This window comes from Phalangium opilio, unplaced genomic scaffold (genome assembly GCF_054372755.1).
Source record: "Phalangium opilio isolate 3A_F unplaced genomic scaffold, DU_Popi_V2 ptg000042l_1, whole genome shotgun sequence".
NCBI classification, from domain to species: domain Eukaryota; kingdom Metazoa; phylum Arthropoda; class Arachnida; order Opiliones; family Phalangiidae; genus Phalangium; species Phalangium opilio.
This window is the reverse complement of record NW_028324166.1, coordinates 10,630,900-10,648,886: the sequence shown is the minus strand read 5'-3', so window position 1 is coordinate 10,648,886 and position 17,987 is coordinate 10,630,900. Positions and strand designations below refer to the sequence as shown.

Genomic DNA, 17,987 nt, shown 5'->3' with positions numbered 1-17,987 from the left:
TTGAGCAGAGTTGGGCACTCCTCCTTAGATAGATTTTTTTCCTATCAAACTATCATAGATGGCGAAACTATCAATTCTTCTGGCTATATTTTAGAGTGGAACTCCTTCTTAGATAGATTTTTTTCCTCTCAAACCATCATAGATGGCGGAACTATCAACTCTTCTGACTATATTTTAGACTGACATTGCTGGTTAGATAGATATTTTTCCTCTCAAACTATCATAGATAGCGAAACTATCAACTCTTCTGACTATATTTTAGACTGACACTGCTGGTTAGATAGATATTTTTCCTCTCAAACTATCATATTTGGCGAAACTATCAATTCTTCTAGCTATATTTTAGACCGGCATTATTTGTTAGATAGATTTTTCCCTCTCAACAAATCATAGATGGTGAAACTATCAAATCTTCCTTCAATATGTTAGATTGGCTCTCATTGTTAGATAGATTTTTTGCCTATCAAATCAAATTGAAATCTTTAGAAACGACTAAATTAATCGATCATTTAATCTCCGGACTTTAAATTTGATTGTTTTCGATCAAACTGATTTGGTCTCTACCTAATTTTACACTGTTTAATGGATTCCTGATATTTCCTGATTTTGTAGAATTTCGAATATTTTCATATATTCATATAATTTCCATAATCTCATTTCTCAAGTTTGACTTGTTGACTGTTTATAGTTCAAAAGCTACTATCCAAACTTTTTCAAATTATTCGCCCTCGATTTAATCTAAACCATCTACTATAAACGGTTAACTAATAATAATTAAAGGCAAAAATTGCAATTAATAACTGTGGGTAATAAAAATCAGAAAATCTACACTTTAATTTATCTACTTCTACGTTTGGATGATTTCGTGGAATCGTTCTTCCTCCTCGAGTAGTCGTTCACATCAGTGACAGCACGGAGCTTCTATATACAAGAAGCTCCGTCTTCACAGTTTGAACTGTTGAACCATCGTTTATTTTATTTTTATTTATTTGTTTGAGAGGGTTATAACGACCACCAAATACAGAATCTTCTTATAGAATAAACCTACACTTGCTAACGTTCAAATATATTAAAAACTTCGATATCATTCAAAAAACGACTTATCTTTCCAGAAATTTTCATAACTATCAAAATTGCCTATCAAAGATTAGCTCATAATTCTTTTAAAATGAAATCAGAAAACAGATGTCGCCAAATAAAATCACTCAAAAAATCAATATATTTCTCAAGGAATAATGCCTATCATTTTTTATGATTTCTAAAAGATGGGGTTAGTAGCCAGATCACGTTGAGAATCGATATTTTTCTCTAGAAGATTTCAACGAATCAATGAATCATATCAACTTTGAGTGCACTTTTTAAGCTATCAAACTCAATCGATCATTATAATTCAAATTTTTCTCGAAAATAACTATCAAAATTGATACTTTGATTGGGGCAGATTTAGTTTTCTATCGTATCAAGTGGTAAAACTATCAAATGATATGATAGTGCCCATCTATGACTTTGAGCTCCTTATTTCCTCTCTTAACCTTTCGGTAGCAACTGCTGCAACATTTATGTGTTTGAAATTTTTTTATTAGCCGGTAAAGTTCTGGACTTTCAGCAGCTTTTGGGATTGAACACGTGACATACTTTTGCACGTACTCCAAAATAGCTATTGCCGAACAGGAACCAATCATGGGAGCTTCCTCAGCCCACAACAAGCAATGGTAATGCGCCAAGCCGCGAGATTGGTACTCGACGCGCACAAAATGATGCGCTATCGGTCCAAGAACCGGATTTTCTTTACATAGCACAAAGTTGTTTAGTAGCGACCTCACTTTGTTATGAAAATGCAAACTGACGCTAAGTGGATCCAAATTTAATAGTTCAGCCACCGACATAGATTCGATCCCTGGCACGTCAGCATTCACTCGTCGTAGGTGGTCGTGAAGTTCAATGTCATCGTATTCGGCCGGATTAAAGGTTAAAAGCCAAGTAGGTGGGCCATACTCTCTAATCATGGCCAAAACACATTTGAGAACTTTATACCAATAATCCTTAGTTCCTCGAATGTGGCCCATGAAAGTCGCTAAATTACTCTCGAGCTCGGAGTCTCGAGATTCAACTTGATTCACGAAATTATTGACAGATACGTTCATGGGTTTTTTCACTCGTAGAACGTAATTCAAACTACTGTTTATTGATTTCATTTCGGCCTCTTGGTATAAATGGAACATGAACGCATAATCTCGTCTAAACATTGGATTCGCGTTCAAAAGACGAGAAAGTCGGTATTCAGTTTCCGTTATTTTCCCAAACGGTCTTTCGTCGTGCTTGCCATAGCGAGCCATTGGGAACAAGTGCACGAATGACATGTATTCTAGATTTTTGTCCCAATTACTGATAGGCTCGGCTTCGACACGCTTCATTTGGTAAGAAGCCAACAAATCTTTTGACGGCTGAACATTCACCGGGTGAATTGTATAGTGATCGTACAGCTCATTCACTTCATCTTTTGAGAGTTTTCGCAACAGTGCCTCAGGTTGAGTTAAAATTTTATAACGGTCGTCTGGCGAAAGATTTGATTCGATCACACCATCATTGATAACATCGATATCGATTTGGTGCGATTCCGCTTGCGGATTTTTTGCAACTGTAGTGAAGCCGATTGTATTGACCTCGTCGAGGTTGTTTAACAGCGCCAGCGGATCCGTTTTCGAAATTAATTCATCGGGAGTTAATGAATTTTCGTGTTCAATAGTTCCGTTAATCTCCTCGGTGCCATAAATATAATCCTCATTGATCTGAGTAATATCAATGTCTTTGTACAGGGGATTAATTTTTTTCAGCTCAGCGACGGCCTTTTTCAAAGCATCAAGGCGAACAATTTTTTGCCAAACCTTTTTGTCACTAGTGGGCAGACCATTAACCAAGACGTGCAATTCGTGATCTTTAGGCAGTGATGCTGGTATCATATCCAAATTTTTTTGGACTGGAATTGGCAAGTATATGATTCTACCTTTCAAAGCTTTCACCGCACCAAACTGCATGTTGGAATTAGTTTTGGTACCTAACCGGACCACAGTGTGAAATGCTTTCACAAGCTGAATTAAGGCCTTTTCAAACATGTTCAAACTCGTGACTTCTGTTGGAGGGACGTCAACTCCCAAGCCGTTGAGGAAACATCTAATTGGAATTTTTCCCTTTCGCAACTCTTTAGAACAATAAGGGCATAAAAGCATGTCCATTTCTCTAAAGTCAGGATTTTTCAATAGCAAACCAGCTCTTAAAATGAGAAAGGCGTGGTTGTCAAAAACTGAACTGCATCCCAGTTTTTCCACGGTCCTCAAATCTGAATTTTTTAATAATCTAGCGCAACAATCGCAAGATGTGTCGTGAAATTCATTAATATCACGCTCAGCTCTAGCAAATTGTTTATTGTAGAAAGCCAAGATTTCACTCTCATCGAGACAAGGCCTTATATCACTTTCATCGCCTTTCGCCGCCTCGTTTTCCGCATTCGACATTTTCAAGCCACGTGTCTCAACAATTTTTCTCATTTTGGGTATAACATTTTGAAGAGATTCGAAATCACCATGATCTATCTCATCAGTCAATGTTGATAAAGCGTTAAGCAACGCTCGAACAGAGTAGAGTTTACTCAAAATTGTTCTGATCCCCGAGTAATGCGAAGCCAGCTCTCTGAAGGCTCGCAAGTAACTTTGGCATTCCTCGCTTTCAGAGCAATATAAGAAATGACCAAGATACGGAAGAACTTGCACTTCAAAATCTGAATCGTCCGATGGCAATTTGACAATGGATTTCTGGCAAAACTTATTTTTGTAGGAGCAAACGTCAAAATCAGAACTCAAAAGTTCATTTAAGACGCTATCACTGGCCTTTGCCACCTGATTAATGAAAGCTATGACTTTAAAAATAGTCCGCTCTCTAACGTTGCAAATGTCACTGCATTCCCAATACGAAGCTTTATCTTTGGTTTCAATAAACCCAGATTCGTTAATTACGATATTCGCTTTGGGATTTTTGTCCTTTGAAACGTTTTCTACTGCATTGAATAGATTGGTGACAACACCGAAATCATTAACTTGCAAGCAGCGCTCAATGCCTCTGTTCAGTCTTTTCTGGTCAATAAAATTACCAGTTTCATCAACCCATAATTCATTAACATTTTCGCCGCTACGAGAGCTTTCTCGTAGCACCTTTATTAGAAGACCATTTTCGTCGAACTGCAAAATCTTTTCAAAACGTGTTTCGTGGTCCTCGTTTTTTAAAATTCTGCCATCATTCCCCAAAGTAAAGTATGTTGTCTCGTGATAGAAAGCTTCTTCGAGACTATTGTGAAGCCTTTTTCCTCCAATGACTTTGATAAAATTGTCACTATCTACCAATCCAATTTCTTGCACTTTCTTGGCAAAACTTTTGAAATCTTCAATAAGTAACGAACGTCTTGCCTGGAAGGCCGAATATATTTGCCTTTTTAAGTGAAATGTTTTTCCAGATAGCAACTGGCATTGGAGTTTGTGGGATGTAAATTTGGAACTTTGCTTTTTACACGAATTAGCAGAAGTTTTTGTTGACAGCAAACGTTCCGTAAGTCGCGTTATCAAAAACCTCTTGAAACTTTCGGCAATCATCTTTTTATTTTTTGTTTTAAAAATTCCTTTGTTGAAGGAGATTTTTTTAACATAATAGTTGGCAGGATTCGCACCACCTTTTCTTTGTCGCGAAGTGCCACATATTTTAGGGGCCTGCAAAACCTTTTCAATTTTTGTTGAACTTGTCAATAAAGACTTACAATTACGTCCATCACTCGAATTTTTACTCTGAGAGAGCTGTTTTTTTTTAAATAGTACCTTTTACACCTAACTCGGTTTGATACTGAGTTTTCCAAAATCTTATTTACCCTAGCCTGAGCTTGGTCTTTCAACGCAATTTGCTTTAAATATTGTAAGCGCTTTTTTTGTTTCTTAGCACGTAGCAGCGAAACCATTTTAGTTCTTTTTCAGAGCCAGAAAGGCTTCTTTTAAAGCAAGAAAGGACTCCCTCTCTGTTGAACCACGAAAAAAGGTTTCTCTGTTGAACCACGAAAAAAGGTTTCTCTGTTGAACCACGAAAAAAGGTTTCTCTGTTGAACCACGAAAAAAGGTTTCTCTGTTGAACCACGAAAAAAGGTTTCTCTGTTGGACCACGAAAAAAGGTCTGTTGTACCACGAAAAAAGGTTTCTCTGTTGGACCACGAAAAAAGGTCTGTTGTACCACGAAAAAAGGTCTCTTTGTTGAACCACGAAAATAGGTCTCTCTGTTGGACCACGAAAAAAGGTCTCTCACACATTAACACAAACACAAATACAAACAATGAAGCAAGAAAAATTTTCTTACCTTTAAAAAGACACTAAGAAATTGCAATGTACAGCTTAGTTCGCTTTTAGAAAAGCGTCAAACCCAAGCCAACTGAAACGATGCTTAGCAAACTTCACAGCTGAAAATAAGAAAACCCAAAACTCTTAAAAATGTAATTAGGCTTACCTATAAGCTTTCACGAGTGAAGTGAATGTCTTTAGCAAGTAGTCCACTAAGCCTTGTGAAACCGTATCGTTAACGTAACGTCACGTATCCAAATACGAACAGAACGCCATCTGATAACGTTTCTTAAACGATGCTTTCGGACTTAGGTAATGGGCGCCCTCTTTCGGATAATTTACGAACTTAAAACGGTAACGATACGGTTTCGCAAGGCTAAGTGGACTACTTGCTTTTGTCTGAATTAGAAGCACGCGTGCCGTGATCGGACGAACCTCACATCCAGTTCAGTTCAGCTCAAATGTAGACCAAAACATTGAGACTGAAAAAATTTATTTGTAGCAGTCGCTCTCGCTGGGGCCACTCAGCCATAGCCAACTCGATCACGCAACCACCTGTGCACGTTTTCCCCTCCAGTAGTCCAGGCCCATCATCCTCCTTACTCGATGGAAAATTTCAGCTGGTCAAGTTGCTACCAATCTTCTCCAAGCTTGTGTTTATACTCTATGGCAGGTCGTTCCATGGTGGGAGATTTAAAACTGCATTATTTTATTAACCATCTTCGGTCAATATTCTGCTCCGTATAGTATGTTTCATGTGACGCTCTCATTGTACAAACAAACAGTTGATAGCATATTCGTACATAGACTCTGTATTATCGGTTTATTCGCACTGAAGTTCTTTCAAGATCCATAGTTTGAAGTAAAAAATTTCATTATTACCCGTTTTGAGTCAAGGATAGTTAGTGGCGGTAACCACCTTAAATATATAGGCTCTTATGCCTCTGTGGTTGGCAGTAAGTTTGACAACGATCATTTTTACATTTGCGCAGAATTTACAACGTTAAACCGCTTTGTTCACACAGTGTTACTTTTTTGCTATATTCACATTGGCGTTTGCTTATCCTCCTAAATTGTTGTGAATATTGTCAGTATTCCATTTAATTATTGAAAGATCATTCGTTAACATATTTTCCAGATCATGTTAAGTTAACGCTGCACTTTTGCAACGTTAACAGCAATAGGGTTGATAATTGATTATTTACTCAAATTCAATTCAGAAGACTTCATCATACATTAACATATTTTCCTTCATCAACTGTACATTCAAGTAATTATTTTTATATTTACTGGACAATTCATTTTTAAATGCTTGTTCCACTAGATTTAGATCAATACTAATAATATGATAATCAGTGGCTTGTTCCACTAGATTTAGATCAATACTAATAATATGATAATCAGTGGCAAGTGACGCTTGTTACTGCGTCTAAACTTGTGTTCAATTGATTTCAACTATGACAAGGTGTAAATTGGAAGTAATTTTAATTGTAAGAATAGAACTAAACTTAAATATTGAATAGATGTAGGATTTGGATCATATGGTTTTATTTTTAGAATTCAACTATGACAAGATGTAAATTGGAAGTAATTTTAATTGTAAGAAGAACTAAACTTAAATATTGAATAGATGTAGGATTTGGATCATATGGTTTTATTTTTAGAATTTCATACAGCCAAATTAGATGGAAATTTACGAAGTGAATATACGTCAAACATAGTACATGAAACACGCAATAGGGTGCAATGTCAGAGCACCTTCCTGGCTTATCGTCCTGATAGAAAAAAACCTTAAATTTAATCCATTCCGTATTTTCTAAACAAATATTCCCAAAATAATTGCATATATATAAAAATTATCACATAAATGAAACTATGACGTAAATTGCTATTGATTAATGACGTGAATAAAAAGTGAAGTATGGCATAAGGTTTAACCGCCCTCAGTTACAGGTAGTTATTATATGAATGCATTTATTTGTTATAGTTACACAAATAACACATTATTTATTTTTATTGCACTTTTTCCCAAATGCTTCAAAGATGCATCTTGGAGGGAAATTTTATAAAAGGCCCCTGTGACTTCACAACCCTAACCCTCATGACTTAAATAAATTATTCCTTTGTTTTCCAATAGTTGTTTTATTGGGGAAAAAAACTTTATAATAATTAAAAATTAAAATTAAATATTTTTCAATGAAAAGAAAAAAACAATTAGGAAAAATTATAATAATGAAAAAAAAAAATCAAATAATGTCAAATAAAACTTTTGTTCAACAAAATTATGAAAATGAAAAAAAAAATATCATTTAAAAAAATTATTCTTTGTTGATTTCGACCCTGCAGTAAAATTAATATATTATTAAAAATTTGCATAGTCTGAAGCAAAATTATCAAACAATTATGCACACGTTTTAAAATTAAAAGACTAACTGTTTAAAGGTTGTTAAAGGGAGAATGAACTGATCATGAAACCATTTTTTTATTAAATTTATATTTGTTAAATAACATCAAAATCATTGATAAAATTTGCACCAAGTTGTATTGTCAATTTATTTTATATTATTTTTCAGTTTCAAAAGTCGATTGTCTAAGCCTAAGAATGGTCTAAAAAAATTCCATAATAATTATTTACGGATTAAGTGTCCCGCAAAATTAGAATATCTCTTATTATTGAGGAAAGACGACTGTATTTTTTTAAAAACCTATTTTAGCGAATTAAAAATGCACGCTGTTGTTAAGCTAAGGCAAACTAAAAGCACCCCCTTTAAAAAAAACACAGTCAGCCTTTCTCGAAAATTTGAGTTATGCTTAGAGAGCAAACTTTTGAAACTTTAAAAAATTATAAACAATTAATTGGTATAAGTTTATCGATGATTTAGAAGTTATTTTTGGTTGTCTGACCATTTTATTCTCCCCTTTTTTAAAATCAGATACAGCAGAAAAAGCATTGGTAAAATAAGCACGAAATTTATTTTTGGTAAAATTTCCAATGTAGACCATTCCCTTAAATACTTGCCGAGAAACCAACTCACAGGGGACGGGCCGCCATATTAGGAGAGTTCCCTAGCGCCAAGAGGCAACGCTAGATGGTGCGCGCGTTCGCTACGCGTGGGAGTGTAGACGACTCACACTACCGTTTGCGGTGCTAGGCTAATATGGCGGCCCTTCCACTGTGCTGTTATATTTTTGTAGTCAACACTAATTTTAACGACTTTTTTAGTTAAATATAATAATTTTATATGCCCTCAGGTAATACTAGTCATAAAAGTTTGTTAGAATCCCTCTGTAGAACTTACGACTTCATTTCCTCCTCCAACTCCCGGATGAACTTTTCATCGGCAGCTGCGGACCCCGCCGCCCCCACCGACTCATCCGCCCCCTCGACCTCCATCCCCACCAGGGACTCCACCGCCCCCACCTGGGACTCCACCGCCCCCACCTGGGACACCACCGCCCCCACCTGGGACACCACCGGCCCCACCTGGGACACCACCGGCCCCACCTGGGACTCCACCGGCCCCACCTGGGACTCCACCGGCCCCACCTGGGACTCCGCCACCACCTCCGCCCCGGTGGCCTCGGGAATCTGGGAGCCCGTTGGCAAGTTTTCTGCCGCCCCATCCGCCGCAACTTGCGGGCCCGCCGGCCCCACCCCTCTTTGTCTTCGTGGGCCTGTTTATTAATAAATAAAATTAAAGAGTACGTATAGCATTTGAAAATTTACATCGTTTAGCAATGAATGAAGTACTATACCATGTCGACCCCAGCAATTGCGTGCTAGATGGCCGTAGCGTTGGCAGTGGTTGCATCGGCGTTTCTTGCCGATGCCGCCACGATTTTCGCCGCGCCCGACGCCCGACTGTCGCATCTCCACAGCCTCGCGGCCTCTTGCGGCCTCGCGGCCCCTTCCGGCCTCACGGCCCCTTCCAGCCTCACGGCCCCTTCCGGCCTCGCGGCCCCTTCCAGCCTCACAGCCCCTTCCAGCCCCGCGGCCCCTTCCTTGCCCACGCCCTCTTCTGGGTCCAAGACCCCTTCCTCGCCCCGTTTCCAGGGCGGGGAGTTCGCCATTGAAATTCACATTTACGGTGGAATGTGCACCGGTGACCGTGAAATATCGTTCCATTTTAAACTAAATTTGGAAATAAATAAAGGCTTTTGGAATGAGATTTCGTGGCAACTCTGGTGTGGAAGGAACAAATTTTTTTTGCGAAAAATTATATGTTATAATTTTAGTGTGAAACACAACAACAGTTTTTGAAAGTAAGTACCATTTATTATTCAGACGAGGAATAGAAACCCGGTATAACAAACCAAAGTTTCTTTCATAAATTATATGGTTAGTGCCATATAACACTGAACCTTTTACATGGAAAATACTACGGTTTATGAAACAATATTTGGTTTATTATGCGTGGTTTCTAATCCTCGTTCGTAGAGGATATTATACAAAAACCTGGTATAAAAAATTAAACTATGTTTGACAAACTTTGGTAAGTTCCAAATCACGTTTAATCTTTTTCGTGTGAAACACCGTCTACGGTTTCATTATAGCACATTTTTTTTTATTACACCCGCTTCAGACGGTGTAAAAACGTGGTATAATAAACCGAAGTTTGTTTCATAAACTGTGGTTAGTGCCAAATTACTATATGAATCTTTTTCGTCCGAAACTTTAACCACAGTTAAAGAAACAAACTGCGGTTAATTAATTCAAGATTAAACTAGGTTTTTATACCCCGTCAGAATATAGGTTTATTAAACGAGGTTTATACACTTCGTGTGAAAAGGGTATTTATACCCTCTTCAGATGAGATGTTAAAACCTCGATTAATTAACCAAAGCTGTTTCATTAACTGTGAATTAAGTTACACACGAAAAGGATCCAATGTAATTTGTCAGTACACCTCGTCTGAAGAGGGCATTAGACGAGTTTAAAAACCTGGTAAAATTAACCAAATTTGGTTTTATGAACTATGGGTAGTGCCAAATGACTTAAAACCTTTTCCATGTGAAAAACTAAATACAGTTTATAAAAAAACTTAGATTTATTAAAGCATAGCGCGGCTCCAGTGGATCCCCTACAAGTTGGCGTTCCTCACGAACTCGTTTTTTCTTGCATGTATAATTCGCGCCCACTAGCCTTTGCCAAGCCAAACCCGGAGTTTAGGAGGAAAGTCCCCTTGTAGGGAATCCACTGGAGCCGCGCTACGCTTTAAGCAAGGTTTTTATGTCCTCTTCAGACATTGATTAAAAAAAAAGTATAATAAACCAAATTTCTTTTCATAAACTGTGGTTAAATTAAATCACAGTTTATGAAAATATCTTTGATTTGTTACACAAGGTTTTAACACTTCATGCCACGAGGGCATGACGCGGCATGATCCATGCTCTCTTCAGAAAGTTCAGATAGCTGCAACGGACAAAGTAAGCAACGCGCACTAGCCAAGGCTTAATATCTATCTATATGGTCAAGAAAATGTTTTCAAGGATTTGAAAGTAGATATATAAACTATGTATCGCGTGCAGAGTGTAAAATAAGATATTCTCTGCATAAAATTATATAATTTGTTACTAAATTTTAAATTGGAAATAATAAGGAAATAAAATTAGAAGCTCCGCATTAAAATCACTTACTTGTTTTTTCGCGTCCAAAAAAGAAATGAGCGCGTTCAGCAAGCATCAGCAATGCAACGGTTTACTACGGCATTATTATTCTCTCTAACCTGCCATTTAACCAGTTTTTTTGATAGGTCTAGCTGAACGTTTTCCAAAAAAAACCGCGAGAAAGCGTTAGATGCTGCAGAGATTGTTTATTCGCTAATAAAAGTAGAGTTTAATGTTTGATGCAACATATAAGGGAAAAAATTGGGAATCGATATATTTTTATTGCTTTTCTTGAATTAGAATTTAGAAGAAACCACATAATGATTTTGAAACTGGCGGTTTAACAAGTTTGTCCGGTTTCAAGCGACTTCTCACGGTAAAAATTGATAAACATATATCTTTCACAGAACAAACAAAACTAAACTAGATTTCTACTGGATAATGGATAATTATTTGAAGTAAATTTTTCCTTCTGATTTAATTAACTGAATTGCAAGTGAAATTTAAATTTTGTAGAAGGGAAATTATCATTTCTCAACAATTTTCCTTTTCATATAATCATTAGACCAACACAAGCGCGGGCGCTCGCTCCTCTGCTTCTGATTCTGATATAGTAAGCAATAAGTAAAGAAAGCTAAGTAAAACCTATCACCAAAGGTAAAAGTTTCCTAGATTATACAAAATCCCCCTACTGCCCTGTCATAATCTCCCATCATAGTGAAAATAAGAAGGTAAAAATACAATATCAAAATAATGTAAAAAAAAACTAGAGGCTTCCTAATCAGTAGAGCGAATGATAGTCTAATTAGGTCCTTGACTTTGATTCATTGCAGGGTTACAAATAGGTTGAGTTGTGAGTGAAAATAACGTAGAAAGTTGCTAATATGTAACCATTTTGATTTGGAATTGTTAATTGGTGTTGCCACTGACATTAGCTATTGCATTTCATTTTGACAGTACCTTTGATCCTAGCGGAACATTCATTACCACAAACTAAAATTTTGCGCCTTTTGATTATTGGGAAAAATGCTTTCTAGTGAGAATTTAAATAATTAGGGGTATGAAGTAGGAAAATGGAGTCTTATCTTTATTTACTTCCGAAACAATATTAAAACCTTTTTCCAAAAATATTGATCTTTACATTTATTTAGTTCCGATATAATATTACACCTTTTCCAAAGTTAATTTTACCCTAAGTATACTTCGTAAAGTTTAATTTAACGGTTTATCTAGTGTTGATTTACTTTAATATGAGTTGCAATAAAATATTATATTGAATTGTATCCTGGCATGAGATTTGAAAATGTTTTAGCGGGTGTTTAAATTTCATGATGATTTTTCCGTCATTGTTGTCACAGGTCACCAAAAAACTATTATTTTGGATTAATTTCACGTTAATTATAGTTATTAAGCTCACTTACTAGAGTTAATTTAGTTTATTACATAAGTTGAACAAGAAATTCTCCTTAAACGCAAAGCTTAATAGAGTGTTTGATCCTAGCAAAACATTCATTACCGTAAACTTTTAAATTTTGCGCCTTTTGAATATTGGGAAAAATGCTTTCTAGTGATAATTTAAAAAATTGTAAGTATTATATAGGAAAACGGAGTCTTTTATTTTTATTTACTACCCAAACAATATTAAAACCTTTTTCAAAAACTATTGATGTTTACATTTAGTCATTTATTAAATTCCTATATAATATTACACCTTTTCCAAAGTTAATTTTACCCTAACTATACTTCGTAAAGTTTAATTTAACGGTTTGTCTAGTGTTGATTTACTTTATAATACGAGTTGCAATAAAATATTAAATTTAATTGTATTCTGGTTTGAGATTTGGAAATGTTTTAGCGGGTGTTTAAATTTCATGATGATTTTTCCGTCATTGTTGTCACAGGTCACCAAAAAACTATTATTTTGGATTAATTTCACGTTAATTATATTTATTAAGCTCTCTTACTAGAGTTAATTTAGTTTATTACATAAGTTGAACAAGAAATTCTCCTTAAACGCAAAGGTTAATAGAGCGTTTGATCCTAGCGGAACATTCATTACCGCAAACTTTTAAATTTTGCGCCTTTTGAATATTGGGAAAAATGCTTTCTAGTGATAATTTAAATAATTGTAAGTATTAAACAGGAAAACGGAGTCTGGGTGAAAGATAAGTGTAGTTTCAACTTTAATCTGTTAGTTAAATTTAAACTAATACCAATATATTGGTTTAGCCAAATATCGGTAGCGATGGGCCAATACCAGTTTAAACCAATTCCAATAATATATCAGTTTAGTCAAGTAAAGGTATCGGCGCATCTCTATTCTTTAGGAAGGCTTTACTTTTTATCACTCGCACCTCGCACACATAGCAACACTATCCTGAATACCATTATAAAACAGTTATAGCAACGGCTGCGGAGCTTCTGAAATTTTGAAATATTTTAAAATAAATTAAGGATAAGTTCTTCAAGTAGCAGTTCTTTTTCTAAAACATACCTTCGCTTCGCTATCCTAAAGATCAACAAGCATCACTATTTTTAACATTAACCTAAACTGTGAACCTTCAGTTCAAGAAATGAGAACCTAAGCCAAACTAGACGCTGGAGGCTCTGAAGCTGGATCTAAGCCTTGGTCTTTCAAAAACCAATATCAAATAATATAATGAAATCAATTACCTTTAGTTTTATAACTAGATTGCTTTTTTCAACAAAATTTCGACCTAATAGCAAAGTGTTTCTTAGCAAGGGTGTTACCGAAAATTTATAAAATGAAATAAACATTTTAAGGCGGTAAAATACTAAAAAGCGTCGACTGTTCAAAAACAAGTTCAACCATGGAGGCTGTATCTTCATAAGATACAGGCTCTATGCATAGCCCACTCGATCACGAGCGTCACGACGCAAGCTGCTCGCGCTATAGCTATACACGAGCAGCGCAGCGTCCGGGAGCGCGGATCGAGTGGGCTATGCTCTATATTTCAACTTAACTTGTTATCAGGCGCAAAGCTAGGCCCTCCCTTGTTCTCAATCAGGTTGAAAATTGAAGAAATGGGTATCAGCGCGCTAACAGGTTAACCTGACGTTTAACTCAAGAGCCATACTTCCGTAATTAACTAAAATTAACATACTTAGACTTAATTGTTTTTGATGACACTTGCAAAGGCACACCCTGAATACTTAATTGTTAAATTAAGAGTATTCCGAAAAGTAACTTCGCTCTAGTTTTTCAGTTAGAGGTGGCTAAATATCACGAAAAACCCCATGTTAATCTCCATAGGAAAATTGGTAAAAGCATGTGAATTTTGCTTTAACGTTACAAAAGAGTATCAAGTCATATCTACAAGGGCCTACCGGCCCTGTAGAATATACGGGTCTAGATACACTTCCCCTCTGTTAGGCCCTTTAAAAAATGCGGAGGTGAGAACTAGCAGTCGACGCTTTACGGCGGGGGAATTAGATCCAAACGCCATCTATTGAGAGTTTCAAGAAACAAAAAAACGAAAAATTCGAATATGGAAAGCGCGGGAAATTCGAATTAGGCTTAACTTTTCAAATAGCTTTACGTATTTTTGATCTCCTTTATACGTGTAATTATGTTCTTAAGTGAAATAAATTGTTTTTATGTAAAAGAAGTAGTGTTTTTAATGAAATGTTAGTGAAATAAGGCATTAAAGATGGTTAACAGTTGTTCTTTCACACATTGTCATAATTTATCAACTTCTGGAAAAGCAATATCTTTTCATAAGTATGATTAAAAGTTTGTTTACCACCTAGAAACCAAATAATAACATTATAACTACCAAAAACAATTGCAAAGCATCAGCACGCCCGCTGGCAAAAGTTATTTATCCAATTGTTTAGCTTTTAAAGTTCAGCGATAGATGGCGCACTAGGTATCTTCCCCCGGGAAAATCGCGTCGACTGCTAGCTGTCATCTCCGTATTTTCCCCGATTCAGTAGGGTATCTAGACCCGTATATATATCTATGGCTTAGGCGGGGACGTTTAAGAGAGCGAGAGAAATAACACGTTTCATAACAACGCGGAAGTTCTTCACTTTCTGTACGTAGTAGCCTATTCACTTTTGGTATTAAGTTATTTCATTAACCTGTTATTAATTACTGTTTCATGTTACCATGTCTTGTGTTTCCTTTTAATAATTAGCTCTATTTTGAATTCGGATTAAATTTAATGATTACTTTTAGACTCATGTCGGCCCGTTGTTTTGTTTATTAATTTACCCAATGATGACACGTAACTTATTAATTTCCCCTAGACAACTTACCATAACTTTATCAAATATCCCCCTATCATGATTAAAAGTGTCTCAAATGGGCAAAGGGGTGATATTGTCACAAGTTGCTTAGATAATGAGGCGCAGTAACACACTATTTTGTTATCATCAATACAATCTAACCGAAAGATTCAATAAAAAGTGAATAGCCTCAAAAACATTTACGTTAATTTAAGGATGAAACTTTTCTCTATTATGAAAGTTTTATGACTGACCCCTAAAATATCAACGATAATTTAAGGAAGACCCCTGTCACAACGGTAATATAAGTGCCATCTCGTACACATATATGGTGAAAATATTTCGAATTTGCATAACCATTTCACAATTGAAATTTTCTTAACATTAAGGTTGTTAACAGGGGTTTTTGACATGCATAATGTTTAACAAGGGGTGGTGGAATAAATTATAAATGAAACAAAGTATAATGGGAACAAGGCATAATAACGAACTGGAATAAAATATGTATACTTGGAATAGTGTTTAACGCCGTATTTAAAAACTTGAACTAGGTATGGGGGAAAGAACAAAATCGTAAAATGTCATTCCTGGCTGGATTAGAGTATTGACCATACTCAAGGCAGAGTGGTCTACCCGTCGTCAACCAACACAGAACCGCGAAAACGTGAATGGGCAACACAAATTTCTTGTTGAAGTAGAATTATTTAGCCATGGAAGGAGGAACATTTTAATTTATTATACTATGTTGAAATAACATAGAGAAAAAAAGGAAGGAGATATTATCAGTATAGTTGCGCGTGATCAATGTGTCGTGGGAATGTAGGTACCGAAGCAATTTGGTGACTGTGCGCAGCTTTCTCGCGCATATTGGTGTCACAAGTTCTCTTCTCTATGCCACGACGTCACCAAAATTGTTCGGAAAATTTGGCCAGTACACTAGATAAAATAAGCCAACAACAAAAATTTAAAGTATTCCTTAAATTTTAAAGAACAGTTGGAAATTGTAGGCTTTTTGTTATAAATTCTAACATTTTGGGCCGTGAATTTGTTGCACTTTCCAAAATTATTTGGTCAGAAGTTTGGGCTAGTTTAATTTTGGCGGGACCTCTCAACCGTGCAAAAGACATTAAGCCAAGTTCGAAAGCAAGAACTGTCCGTTTTAGATGACGAGCACTGATATAAAAAGTGAGCCAAGGTGAAAGACCAACGAAATTGTTTCAGGACTAATTCGAAAAATCCAATTGTGAGAGCTCTTTGGCCTATATTTTAGTTGTGCTGTTTTTCGTGGTACCATGGATAAAGAATGCGCGTGCGGAAATTTGTTTTCACTCTATAGAATAGGCAACTCCCTATCTCGTACGACAGCTTATTCTATATATACTCTGTTACAGCATCGGTTGTCAGCAGGCGTAAATCTGTAACCTAGCTTTGTGCGTGCTGACAAGAGACGAAAAACTTCAGGATTTTAAATATCCACGAGTTTTTTAGCTTTAGTTTCAAAAACGTGTAGTAGGCTGTAGGCAATTTCACACGAATTTGAAACTAGGGCCTAGAGGTCCGTGCACTTGAGCCCCTTAATTTCCAAAATTTGAAAAGCCCGACCCGGCCCGATACAATTTTCAAATGTGGAAAACCCGGCCCGTGCATTACTCTGGTAGTCCGAAAAAATAGTCTTCCTGTGGGATAAAGGAGCAGCTCCCAGACTGATGCCCGTCTTCCATAGGCAAAGACGCTAGCTCGCTGAGTGGTCTTGCGCCTTATTTTCAATTCATGAAGTCAGTATTACCATGAATCTATATAACTATGAATATACAGCTGCGTTACGCTGTCTAACCTCTTGATAAGGTTTGGGCGGGGCTTAGCGAAAGGAGACATCAGTCAGGTGTCTGCTAGTGTTAGGAGCACACCAAAAAGGGAGGAGGAGTCCGGGGGTGTGTGAATTCGAAACGTCACTTCCTCTCGTCTTGTGATTGGCTACGCTAAACGCGTCAAAGCTAGGATGGTAACACCCAAACCAAATCGACATGATAGAAGGGGCATATGATAGAGCTGTATATTCATAGTTATATAGATTCATGGTATTACCATGAATCTATATAACTATGAATATACAGCTGCGTTACGCTGTCTAACCTCTCGATCAGGTTTGGGCGGTGCTTAGCGAAAGGAGATATCAGTCACGTATCTGCTAGTGTTAGGAGCGGGAGAAGGGAGGGGGAGTCCGGGGGGTGTAAATTCGAAACGTCACTTCCTCTTGTCTTGTGATTGGCTATTAGAGCTACACAAAACGCGTCAAAGCTAGGAGGGTAACACCCAAACCAAATCGACATGATAGAAGGGGCATATGATAGAGCTGTATATTCATAGTTATATAGATTCATGGTATTACTGATTTTTCAGGATTTAATGAACGTCAAACTTTTAATTTTTTTAAAACGACGCATTAAAAATACAAAACAACAAAACGTTTTGCCCTTAACAGTAACTTCTGAAACATTGCCAAATGGCAGAACATTAGTAATCTAGGTTTATATTATTGTCTTCTTCTACTTGCTAAAATTTAATTGAGTATGCGCCATGATAGTGGTCGGCATTTGGATAGGATAATATCTGTTTGTTTTATCTTTATTCATAATTTGAAATTATCCACGGGAAGTCTATGATTAATGCAATGTAATCACGAATAATTATCTGATTATTATCCATGGATAACTGATTAACCAAAATTCTGTGGATTATCTTGTCCAAACGCCGACCACTACG

The 17,987-nt window shown here is 36.5% G+C and overlaps 2 protein-coding genes and 2 long non-coding RNA genes across 7 annotated transcripts; 1 reads left to right on the top strand and 3 right to left on the bottom strand.

Moving 5' to 3' along the window:
• Window positions 1-1,475: 1,475 nt before the first annotated feature.
• On the bottom strand, window positions 1,476-6,669 carry LOC149679116 (uncharacterized). The gene is made up of 3 exons (XM_089835984.1): window positions 5,802-6,669; window positions 5,386-5,485; window positions 1,476-5,305 (listed from the first exon to the last, which is right to left on the bottom strand). Exon 3 carries the CDS (start codon window positions 4,638-4,640, stop codon window positions 1,476-1,478), a length of 3,165 nt encoding a protein of 1,054 aa, XP_089692110.1. The 5' UTR covers window positions 4,641-5,305; window positions 5,386-5,485; window positions 5,802-6,669.
• An 826-nt stretch (window positions 6,670-7,495) lies between these two features.
• LOC149679115 (uncharacterized) lies at window positions 7,496-10,413 on the bottom strand. Of its 2 annotated transcripts, XM_089836945.1 has the most exons (3): window positions 9,123-10,413; window positions 8,914-9,041; window positions 7,496-8,850 (listed from the first exon to the last, which is right to left on the bottom strand). In XM_089836945.1, exons 1-3 carry the CDS (start codon window positions 9,490-9,492, stop codon window positions 8,662-8,664), a joined length of 687 nt encoding a protein of 228 aa, XP_089693071.1. In that variant the 5' UTR covers window positions 9,493-10,413; the 3' UTR covers window positions 7,496-8,661. The 2 variants fall into 2 exon arrangements, with proteins under 2 accessions (XP_089693071.1, XP_089693070.1); XM_089836944.1 differs by having other exon boundaries at window positions 7,496-9,041.
• A 965-nt stretch (window positions 10,414-11,378) lies between these two features.
• Window positions 11,379-12,103, top strand: LOC149679114 (uncharacterized). The gene is made up of 2 exons (XR_016366232.1): window positions 11,379-11,704; window positions 11,807-12,103. It is a non-coding gene; the product is annotated as an uncharacterized LOC149679114 (long non-coding RNA).
• LOC149679113 (uncharacterized) lies at window positions 12,040-15,053 on the bottom strand. Of its 3 annotated transcripts, none has more exons than XR_016366231.1 (3): window positions 13,468-13,890; window positions 12,938-13,394; window positions 12,040-12,886 (listed from the first exon to the last, which is right to left on the bottom strand). It is a non-coding gene; the product is annotated as an uncharacterized LOC149679113 (long non-coding RNA). The 3 variants fall into 3 exon arrangements; XR_016366230.1 differs by having other exon boundaries at window positions 12,960-13,394; window positions 13,468-13,880; XR_016366229.1 differs by having other exon boundaries at window positions 12,040-13,394; window positions 13,468-15,053.
• Between the last annotated feature and the right edge of the window lie 2,934 nt (window positions 15,054-17,987).

Coding starts and splice junctions, on each gene's coding strand:
- LOC149679115 (XM_089836944.1), bottom strand. CDS start 9,492: ATGGAACGATATTTCACGGTCACCGGTGCACATTCCACCGTAAATGTG. Junction 9,042..9,122: donor CAATTGCTGGGGTCGACATG/GTATAGTACTTC, acceptor ATTAATAAACAG/GCCCACGAAGACAAAGAGGG.
- LOC149679116 (XM_089835984.1), bottom strand. CDS start 4,640: ATGATTGCCGAAAGTTTCAAGAGGTTTTTGATAACGCGACTTACGGAA.